Source organism: Procambarus clarkii, chromosome 64 (assembly GCF_040958095.1).
Source record: "Procambarus clarkii isolate CNS0578487 chromosome 64, FALCON_Pclarkii_2.0, whole genome shotgun sequence".
NCBI lineage: Eukaryota > Metazoa > Arthropoda > Malacostraca > Decapoda > Cambaridae > Procambarus > Procambarus clarkii.
In genome coordinates this window covers 24,653,908-24,665,450 of record NC_091213.1, presented here as the reverse complement: position 1 = coordinate 24,665,450, position 11,543 = coordinate 24,653,908, and the positions used below count along the sequence as shown (strand labels likewise).

The 11,543-nt window shown below is 48.0% G+C and overlaps 1 protein-coding gene across 1 annotated transcript; it reads left to right on the top strand.

The window, feature by feature from the left end:
- Positions 1–382: 382 nt before the first annotated feature.
- LOC138354799 (uncharacterized) lies at positions 383–10,686 on the top strand. Its single transcript, XM_069309293.1, has 4 exons — positions 383–466; positions 1,314–1,848; positions 8,268–10,453; positions 10,675–10,686. Exons 1-4 carry the CDS (start codon positions 383–385, stop codon positions 10,684–10,686), a joined length of 2,817 nt encoding a protein of 938 aa, XP_069165394.1.
- Positions 10,687–11,543: the final 857 nt, after the last annotated feature.

Below are 11,543 nucleotides of genomic sequence, written 5' to 3'. Positions count from 1 at the left end.
GGGATTTACCACCTTGGCAAGCACAGGGCTACCCTTACATTTAAGTCCCATAGACCTGGTCACCGCACACGCAGGGTACACAACATTATCCTCTGCGGCGGGTAGATCCAGGAAAGCCTTAGGGGTAGGCAACATAATAGGCAGTCTGGAGTCCCCTACCGTATCCCCAGCTAAATAATTGCCCAATATTACATCAACATTAGGGAAAGGTAGGTAAGAAGTGACTCCGACTGTACAAACACCCTTGTGGAAATCAGATTCCAGGGTAACCTTACGGAGGGGTACTGCTCGAGTATCACTAGTGACACCCTCGACCAGTACCACCTCTCCAGTGTCGAGAGTGTTGGCACCTTGCAATGCACTCTCTAAAATTAAAGTCTGGATGGCACTAGTGTCTCGGAAGATCACCACGTCCTTCCAGGAAGAACACACAGACAAAAGTAGTCTCCCTATCGATAAGAAAGGGGTAAGCAGGTTCAACCACTGTGGGTTGGAGGTCTTACTCCCTAACCCTTCAGAAGGCCTCAAGCCCTGTGTCACAACGAGAGCATTGGGTTTTTTTCCAGGTACAGTTGCCAACAATGGCTAGTAGGGTGGTTTGCACGTTTACAGTGACCACAAACACGTCAGGCAGAAGAAACATTACTAACAGGATTGCCCTTTGGTTCACCCTTAGGTGACAAGACACACAGGGTGGTAAGGTGAGCACACACACACAGGGTGGTAGGGTGAGCACACACACACAGGGTGAGCCCACACACACAGGGTGGTAGGGTGAGAGCACACGCACAGGGTGGCAGGGTGAGCTCACACACACACACACACACACACACACACACACACAGGGTGGCAGGGTGAGCACACTCACACACACAGGGTGGCAGGGTAAGCTCACACTCACAGGGTGACCTCATGTGGCAGGTTGCCTCTGGAGGAAGAAATCATCAAGTCCACCAGTTTGCTTCTAAAATAAACTCACTTCACTCCAACAATTAACGGCATCAATGGGGAGTCGATGGACGCTATAGATAACCCGTTCTGGTGATCCTGGACTCACGGATGTTCACGATGTTCACTGATATAACACAGGCAAGAGTAGGTGCTTCTTGCGGGTGTTCACCATCTCTCTCCTAAGCCATCACTCGTACAAAAATTAATTAACATATATCGCCAACCGGATTCTGCAGCGAGTCACACTAAATGAAATTAGGCAGATGAAGAGATATTAATTAACTTGGTTTAGGCGGGTAATATAGGCGGTGGCCGTCAGCGGAGAGCCTCCAGTCTCAGTAAGATGACAGACAACTTCAGAGGTGCTGGCAGGCTGTCCCGAGCACTCCCAGGTGCTGGCAGGCTGTCCCGAGCACTCCGAGGTGCTGGCAGGCTGTCCTGAGCACTCCGAGGTGCTGGCAGGCTGTCCCGAGCACTCCCAGGTGCTGGCAGGCTGTCCCGAGCACTCCGAGGTGCTGGCAGGCTGTCCCGAGCACTCCCAGGTGCTGGCAGGCTGTCCCGAGCACTCCGAGGTGCTGGCAGGCTGTCCCGAGCACTCCGAGGTGCTGGCAGGCTGTCCCGAGCACTCCGAGGTGCTGGCAGGCTGTCCCGAGCACTCCGAGGTGCTGGCAGGCTGTCCCGAGCACTCCGAGGTGCTGGCAGGCTGTCCCGAGCACTCCGAGGTGCTGGCAGGCAGTCCCGAGCACTCCGAGGTGCTGGCAGGCTGTCCCGAGCACTCCGAGGTGCTGGCAGGCTGTCCCGAGCACTCCGAGGTGCTGGCAGGCTGTCCCGAGCACTCCGAGGTGCTGGCAGGCTGTCCCGAGCACTCCCAGGCTCTCCCCCACGCTCCTGATCTGTGTGTGATATTACCCAATGAGAATTAAATAAAATATATATAAATCTAATAATTTTCCCTGTAAATTAATGTAAATATAATCTGCTATATTGTAAATCATTTAAAGAAAAATAAATATAACATTTAGGGGTTTAAAGTTCAAGTTCTGTGATAATGAAACACTTGTTTACTGACCATTATACTACTGTATATGTAATGTAGTATTGCCTTGTAAAACTTATGTATATATGATTAATAATGCATTTTATTAAATAAAGAGAAAACAATCAGGCACTGATCACTGATGCCTCGACCAATGAGGAGCAGTCTCTCCTGGTGACTAGAGGCCGCGCCCTCACAACTACATCATGGCGGAGGACTAAGACTGGGCCCTTGTTCCCTCGCGTGACCACGACTGACAACCGTTCCTCCTCACTGTTTCTGGAGACTGGCTCCCTGGAGTTAACTAGTTGACATACAACACTTCTCCTGGCTGTTATTAACAAACATCCAGGTACACGACGGCCCTCCCAGTACCTTGGTCCTTCTGATGACACGAGTTTTCCCCAGACACCCAACATGGTATACTTGAGTCTTGTATTTACAAAACCGAACCTTGTGCACACATGGCAGAATGTGCAGTGTAGGATGATGGGAAGACCAGTACAGCAGTGTAGGATGAAGGGAAGACCAGTACAACAGTGTAGGATGAAGACCAGTACAGCAGTGTAGGATGAAGAGAAGACCAGTACAGCAGTGTAGGATGAAGACCAGTACAGCAGTGTAGGATGAAGAGAAGACCAGTACAGCAGTGTAGGATGAAGACCAGTACAGCAGTGTAGGATGAAGAGAAGACCAGTACAGCAGTGTAGGATGAAGAGAAGACCAGTACAGCAGTATAGGATGAAGACCAGTACAGCAGTGTAGGATGAAGGGAAAACCAATACAACAGTGTAGGATGAAGACCAGTACTACAGTGTAGGATGAAGGGAAGACCAGTACAGCAGTGTAGGATGAAGGGAAGACCAGTACAGCAGTGAAGGATGAAGGGAAGACCAGTACAGCAGTATAGGATGAAGGGAAGACCAGTACAGCAGTATAGGATGAAGGGAAGACCAGTACAGCAGTGAAGGATGAAGGGAAGACCAGTACAACAGTGTAGGATGAAGACCAGTACAGCAGTGTAGGATGAAGGTAAGACCAGTACAGCAGTGAAGGATGAAGGGAAGACCAGTACAACAGTGTAGGATGAAGACCAGTACTACAGTGTAGGATGAAGGGAAGACCAGTACAGCAGTGTAGGATGAAGGGAAAACCAGTACAACCGTGTAGGATGAAGACCAGTACTACAGTGTAGGATGAAGGGAAGACCAGTACAGCAGTGTAGGATGAAGGGAAGACCAGTACAGCAGTGAAGGATGAAGGGAAGACCAGTACAACAGTGAAGGATTAAGGGAAGACCAGTACAACAGTGTAGGATGAAGGGAAGACCAGTACAACAGTGTAGGATGAAGGGAAGACCAGTACAACAGTGTAGGATGAAGGGAAGACCAGTACAACAGTGTAGGATGAAGGGAAGACCAGTACAACAGTGTAGGATGAAGGGAAGACCAGTACAACAGTGTAGGATGAAATGAAGACAGATTCCTAAATCAGAAAAAGAGAAAGACTTGGTAGTGGATATCTTCTCAGACCTGATGCCAAAAGCCAACATTAACCAAATAACAACAACTTCACATATCATACTTGCCAACGTTAGTGACTCCTTCAGAAACTTGGACAAGGAGCTGTCGAGGCTCTGTATAAAGCGAAGATGCGGCCAACTCCTGAATATGCATCGCTAGCATGCAGCCCTTACCAAAAAGAATTGAACCTTTTCCATTTTTAAGGAGAAACTAGATCGGGTTCATGCAAAGATATGCAAAAAAAAAACTCGTTCCTGAGCTGAAGGAATTGAGCTATGAGGAAAGGCTGAGAGAACTGAACCTTACCACACTGGAGGAAAAGAGAGATGGGGGGGAAGGGGTGACATGATAGCAACTTATAAGATTCTAAAGTAAACTGAACAAATAGACAAAGCAGCGGAGTTCAAATCTATTAACAGCAGAACGTGAGGTCATAGATGGAAACTACAAACATAAATGAGGCACAGAGAAGTTGCGTTGCCTTAGCTGTCAATAAGTGATTTATATTAGACGTAAAAGTCGTTGAATCCAACTGGATTCTTAATTTTAAATGCAAATATAATAAAGGCGTGAGAAATGATTCATTGTATTAATCTTATAACGTCCGGAAGGCGGGGGCCAGGAGCCTAGCTCGACCCTGCAAGCATATCAAGATGAGTACATGTAGTTGACTACACACACACACAGGTCAGATGAGTACATGCAGTTGACTACACACACACACAGGTCAGATGAGTACATATAGTTGACTACACACACACACAGGTCAAGATGAGTACATGTAGTTGACTACACACACACACAGGTCAGATGAGTACATGTAGTTGACTACACACACAAACAGGTCAAGATGAGTACATATAGTTGACTACACACACACACAGGTCAAGATGAGTACATATAGTTGACTACACACACACACAGGTCAAGATGAGTACATATAGTTGACTACACACACACACAGGTCAGATAAGTACATATAGTTGACTACACACACACACAGGTCAGATGAGTACATATAGTTGACTACACACACACACAGGTGAAGATGAGTACATGTAGTTGAGTACACACACACACAGGTCAAGATGAGTACATGTAGTTGACTACACACACACACAGGTCAAGATGAGTACATATAGTTGACTACACACACACACAGGTCAAGATGAGTACATATAGTTGACTACACACACACACAGGTGAAGATGAGTACATGTAGTTGACTACACACACACACACAGGTCAAGATGAGTACATGTAGTTGACTACACACACACACACGTCAAGATGAGTACATATAGTTGACTACACACACACACAGGTCAAGATGAGTACATATACTTGACTACACACACACACAGGTCAAGATGAGTACATATAGTTGACTACACACACACACAGGTCAAGATGAGTACATATAGTTGACTACACACACACACAGGTCAAGATGAGTACATGTAGTTGACTACACACACACACACAGGTCAAGATGAGTACATGTAGTTGACTACACACACACACACAGGTCAAGATGAGTACATGTAGTTGACTACACACACACACACAGGTCAAGATGAGTACATGTAGTTGACTACACACACACACACAGGTCAAGATGAGTACATGTAGTTGACTACACACACACACACAGGTCAAGATGAGTACATGTAGTTGAGTACACACACACACAGGTCAAGATGAGTACATGTAGTTGACTACACACACACACACAGGTCAAGATGAGTACATGTAGTTGACTACACACACACACAGGTGAAGATGAGTACATGTAGTTGAGTACACACACACACAGGTCAAGATGAGTAAATGTAGTTCAGTACACACACACACAGGTCAAGATGAGTACATGTAGTTGACTACACACACACACAGGTCCAGATGAGTACATGTAGTTGACTACACACACACACACAGGTCAGATGAGTACATGTAGTTGACTACACACACACACAGGTCAAGATGAGTACATGTAGTTGACTACACACACACACAGGTGAAGATGAGTACATGTAGTTGAGTACACACACACACAGGTCAAGATGAGTACATGTAGTTGACTACACACACACACAGGTGAAGATGAGTACATGTAGTTGAGTACACACACACACAGGTCAAGATGAGTACATGTAGTTGACTACACACACACACAGGTCCAGATGAGTACATGTAGTTGACTACACACACACACACAGGTCAGATGAGTACATGTAGTTGACTACACACACACACAGGTCAAGATGAGTACATGTAGTTGACTACACACACACACAGGTGAAGATGAGTACATGTAGTTGAGTACACACACACACAGGTCAAGATGAGTACATGTAGTTGACTACACACACACACAGGTGAAGATGAGTACATGTAGTTGAGTACACACACACACAGGTCAAGATGAGTACATGTAGTTGACTACACACACACACAGGTCCAGATGAGTACATGTAGTTGACTACACACACACACAGGTCAAGATGAGTACATGTAGTTGACTACACACACACACAGGTCAAGATGAGTACATGTAGTTGAGTACACACACACACAGGTCAAGATGAGTACATGTAGTTGACTACACACACACACACAGGTGAAGATGAGTACATGTAGTTGACTACACACACACACAGGTGAAGATGAGTACATGTAGTTGAGTACACACACACACAGGTAAAGATGAGTACATGTAGTTGACTACACACACACACAGGTCAGATGAGTACATGTAGTTGACTACACACACACACAGGTCAGATGAGTACATATAGTTGACTACACACACACACAGGTCAAGATGAGTACATGTAGTTGACTACACACACACACACAGGTCAAGATGAGTACATGTAGTTGACTACACACACACACACAGGTCAAGATGAGTACATGTAGTTGACTAGAACACGTTGATGGTTGAGAGCGCGGGGGCGTGGAGAGCACCGCTCCACCAGCACCAAACCATTACGCCACGAGGGTAAAACCTTGCCAGGACCTATAGACCCTTCACACGTGGAGTGTGGCGCCGGGCGTGTGTGGTGTTGGCTCTCGGGGCGTCAAGTGGGTAGACCCGGCGTCGCCCACTCTATATTCTACCCCCCGTCCCCCCGGCTCCTCGCCCCCTCACCTGTTTAAGTCCTGTAAGCAGCTCCCCGCGTGAAGCTCTTCCCTCGGCTGATGGCCTCCCACACTCGCGTACTTTCCAGGTCTCAATGCAAATAGTTTGTCTTCAAATATCGACTGTTCATTCATTGCCCGCTATATCTAGATAATTGTGAGATAGGGTGGGACAGTGAGAGAATGAGAGAGAGAGAGAGAGCGAGAGCGAGAGCGAGAGCGAGAGCGAGAGAGAGAGCGAGAGCGAGAGCGAGAGCGAGAGCGAGAGCGAGAGCGAGAGCGAGAGCGAGAGCGAGAGAGAGAGAGAGAGAGAGAAAGAGAAAGAGAAAGAGAAAGAGAAAGAGAGAGAGAGAGAGAGAGAGAGAGAGAGAGAGAGAGAGAGAGAGAGAGAGAGAGAGAGAGAGAGAGAGAGAGAGAGAGAGAGAGAGAGAGAGAGAGAGAGAGAGAGAGAGAGAGAGAGAGAGAGAGAGAGAGTATTCTATTCTGCTCAGTATGCTGTGTGTCGTGGTCATGTCCGCTCTTAGTTCAGGCACAAATCTTGTTCTAAACCGTTCTACATTTTCTTCATTTGTAAATCTTTCTGCATCTTACATTGGCCTAACAAAATCTGTGTAGATTGCCTAGAAAGAGTCCTGATTTAGCGTTTCAAAAGACGTGAGAATGTTTGGCAGCGTGTCCAATGCTGGAGATGTTCCTGCACGCCTCAGTTGGCAGTGTTGGAGATATACTCCAATATCCACGGACACTTGGGATGGAAACAACAGTTGAGCAGCGGAGTTGCAGAATCTATGGTGAGAGTGACGGACACCGCCTTGACCACTACCTGAGACAATGTCAACATCTGAGAGACATCACAAATATGTGTAGCATAATAAACCACACATGGCTTGACTTAGGAAAATACTATCTATCAAATATAAATATTGTTCTCATAAGATTACTCCATTTTGAACCCGCAAGATAAAGTAAGATTTTGGGGGTTGATGAATGTTAATCTTCTTGTTTGAGAAGCTGTTCTCGTGAGACAGTTAAGCAAGTCCCAGCTGTGTCTGGGTGACAGGACGAGCAACCCAGCGGGTTTTCTTCCTATTGGGGAGTGTTGTTCATGCTGCTATATGGCGTCATGTTCACTCACAGGATGAGTGGCGCTGCCTAGTAAACTCGACCCTCGGGACATTACATGTTACATTCTTGTACATTACATTCTTGTACAGCCACTAGTACGCGTAGCGTTTCGGGCAAGTCCTTAATCCTATGGTCCCTGGAATACGATCCCCTGCCGCGAAGAATCGTTTTTTCATCCAAGTACACATTTTACTGTTGCGTTAAACAGAGGCTACAGTTAAGGAATTGCGCCCAGTAAATCCTCCCCGGCCAGGATACGAACCCATGACATAGCGCTCGCGGAACGCCAGGCGAGTGTCTTACCACTACACCACGGAGACTTAATCATAAACATTACAATCTTACGCTAAACAGAACTGTCAAACATCTATATGGCTTATCTGCTCCTCAAGTTCCCAGACCTTTCCAACTATTCTACTGGCGTTTGTTCTTAACATCTCTGTTCTCCACTCTGTATAGTAACCCTAAGTATCGTGTCTCTTTCTCAGCTCTACTCTCTCTCTCCTCTTTTCTACTGGCGATAAATCAAGCTGTTTCAATCAGTCATCCAGCTCGTTCAGTCAGTCATCCAGCTCGTTCAGTCAGTCATCCACCTCGTTCAGTCAGTCATCCAGCTCGTTCAGTCAGTCATCCAGCTCGTTCAGTTAGTCATCCAGCTCGTTCAGTCAGTCATCCAACTCGTTCAGTCAGTCATCCAGCTCGTTCAGTCAGTCATCCTTTCGTTCAGTCAGTCATCCAGCTCGTTCAGTCAGTCATCCAGCTCGTTCAGTCATTCATCCAGCTCGTTCAGTCAGTCATCCAGCTCGTTCAGTCAGTCATCCAGCTCGTTCAGTCATTCATCCAGCTCGTTCAGTCAGTCATCCAGCTCGTTCAGTCAGTTATCCAGCTCGTTCAGTCAGTCATCCAGCTCGTTCAGTCAGTCATCCAGCTCGTTCAGTCAGTCATCCAGCTCGTTCAGTCAGTCATCCAGCTCGTTCAGTTATTCATCCAGCTCGTTCAGTCAGTCATCCAACTCGTTCAGTCAGTCATCCAGCTCGTTCAGTCAGTCATCCTTTCGTTCAGTCAGTCATCCAGCTCGTTCAGTCAGTCATCCAGCTCGTTCAGTCATTCATCCAGCTGGTTCAGTCAGTCATCCAGCTCGTTCAGTCAGTCATCCAGCTCGTTCAGTCATTCATCCAGCTCGTTCAGTCAGTCATCCAGCTCGTTCAGTCAGTCATCCAGCTCGTTCAGTCATTCATCCAGCTCGTTCAGTCAGTCATCCAGCTCGTTCAGTCAGTCATCCAGCTCGTTCAGTCAGTCATCTAGCTCGTTCAGTCAGTCATCCAGCTCGTTCAGTCAGTCATCCAGCTCGTTCAGTCAGTCATCCAGCTCGTTCAGTCAGTCATCCAGCTCGTTCAGTCAGTCATCCAGCTCGTTCAGTCAGTCATCCAGCTCGTTCAGTCAGTCATCCAGCTCGTTCAGTCAGTCATCCAGCTCGTTCAGTCAGTCATCCAGCTCGTTCAGTCAGTCATCCAGCTCGTTCAGTCAGTCATCCAGCTCGTTCAGTCAGACATCCAGCTCGTTCACACAGTCATCCAGCTCGTTCAGTCAGTCATCCAGCTCGTTCAGTCAGTCATCCAGCTCGTTCAGTCAGTCATCCAGCTTGTTCAGTCAGTCATCCTGCTCGTTCAGTCAGTCATCCTGCTCGTTCAGTCAGTCATCCAGCTTGTTCAGTCAGTCATCCAGCTCGTTCAGTCAGTCATCCAGCTCGTTCAGTCAGTCATCCAGCTCGTTCAGTCAGTCATCCAGCTTGTTCAGTCAGTCATCCAGCTCGTTCAGTCAGTCATTCAGCTCGTTCAGTCAGTCATCCAGCTCGATCAGTCAGTCATCCAGCTTGTTCAGTCAGTCATCCAGCTCGTTCAGTCAGTCATCCAGCTTGTTCAGTCAGTCATCCAGCTCGTTCAGTCAGTCATCCAGCTCATTCAGTCAGTCATCCAGCTCATTCAGTCAGTCATCCAGCTCGTTCAGTCAGTCATCCAGCTTATTCAGTCAATCATCCAGCTCGTCCAGTCAGTCATCCAGCTCGTCCAGTCAGTCATCCAGCTTGTTCAGTCAGTCATCCAGCTCGTCCAGTCAGTCATCCAGCTTGTTCAGTCAGTCATCCAGCTCGTCCAGTCAGTCATCCAGCTCGTCCAGTCAGTCATCCAGCTCGTTCAGTCAGTCATCCAGCTTGTTCAGTCAGTCATCCAGCTCGTCCAGTCAGTCATCCAGCTCGTCCAGTCAGTCATCCAGCTTGTTCAGTCAGTCATCCAGCTCGTCCAGTCAGTCATCCAGCTCGTCCAGTCAGTCATCCAGCTTGTTCACACAGTCATCCAGCTCGTCCAGTCAGTCATCCAGCTTGTTCGCACAGTCATCCAGCTCGTCCAGTCAGTCATCCAGCTCGTCCAGTCAGTCATCCAGCTTGTTCACACAGTCATCCAGCTCGTCCAGTCAGTCATCCAGCTTGTTCACACAGTCATCCAGCTCGTCCAGTCAATCATCCAGCTCGTCCAGTCAGTCATCCAGCTTGTTCACACAGTCATCCAGCTCGTCCAGTCAGTCATCCAGCTTGTTCACACAGTCATCCAGCTCGTTCAGTCAGTCATCCAGCTCGTTCAGTCAGTCATCCAGCTCGTTCAGTCATTCTCTGGTGTCAGTGAGTGGTGTCATTACTTACTATTCTGGCAGCTTAATATTGATCAGTGTCTCGTCCAACAATTGCCACTCTGGTAGAACTGGCAGCCATTGCGGCTCACTCATCAACACCATGAAAACTGGTGTTTAATTCATCGCAAATTTTCCGAGTTTTCCTCCACTAGTTCATTCGTTGTCATTCTCCGCGTATATTGCTTTGTAATAACTTATTACACTTTGCAGAGGGACAGATAAGAGCAGTGTGTGTGTACTCACCTAGTTGTTCAGCCGGGGGTTGAGCTCTGGCTCTTTGGTCCCGCCTCTCAACTGTCATTCAACTGGTGTACAGGTTACGGAGCTTATTGGGCTCTATCATAACTGCACTATAAACTGTGTATGGAGTCAGCCTCCACCATGTCACTTCCTAATGCATTTCATTTGTTAACTACTCTGTAAATGAAAAAGTTGTGTGTAGCGTCCGTGTGGGTCATGTGGGTACTCAGTCTCCACCTGTGTCCCCGTGTTCACGTCCCACAGTGTTAAACACTTTACCTTTTGTATGCCAGTACAAAGTGGGGGGGGGGGGAGCGCCGCCCCAGGACACATGACCTCATGTGGAGGGGGTGAGATATGAGGTAGGGTGAGGGTAGGGGAGGGGTGAGATATTAGGTAGGGTGAGGGGTAGGGTAGTTGTGAGGGGGTGGGATATGAGGTAGGGGTGAGGGGAAGGAGGGAGTGAGGGGTGAGATATAAGGTAGGGTGGGGCAACGGGAGGTGTGAGGGGGGTGAGATATGAGGTAGAGTGAGTGTTGGGGAGGTGTGAAGGGTGAGATATGAGGTAGGGTGAGGGGTAGGGGGGTGTGAGGGGTGAGATTAGGTAGGGTGAGGGGTAGGGGAGGTGTGAGGGGTGAGATATTAGGTAGGGTGAGGGTAGGGGAGGGGTGAGATATGAGGTAGGGTGAGGGTAGGGGAGGTGTGAGGGGTGAGATATTAGGTAGGGTGACGGTTTGGGGAGGTGTGAGGGTTGGGACATGAGGTAGGGTGAGGGATAGGGGGTGTGTGAGGGGTAGGGGGGTGTGAGGGGTGAGATATGAGGTAGGGTGAGGGTAGGG

Bases quoted from the DNA above. Each gene is read 5' to 3' on its own strand.
- LOC138354799 (XM_069309293.1), top strand. From the start codon at position 383: ATGGCACTAGTGTCTCGGAAGATCACCACGTCCTTCCAGGAAGAACAC. The intron at 467-1,313 runs GTAAGCAGGTTC...ACAACTTCAGAG, and splicing joins TCCCTATCGATAAGAAAGGG to GTGCTGGCAGGCTGTCCCGA. The intron at 1,849-8,267 runs GTGTGATATTAC...TCTCTTTCTCAG, and splicing joins CCCCCACGCTCCTGATCTGT to CTCTACTCTCTCTCTCCTCT.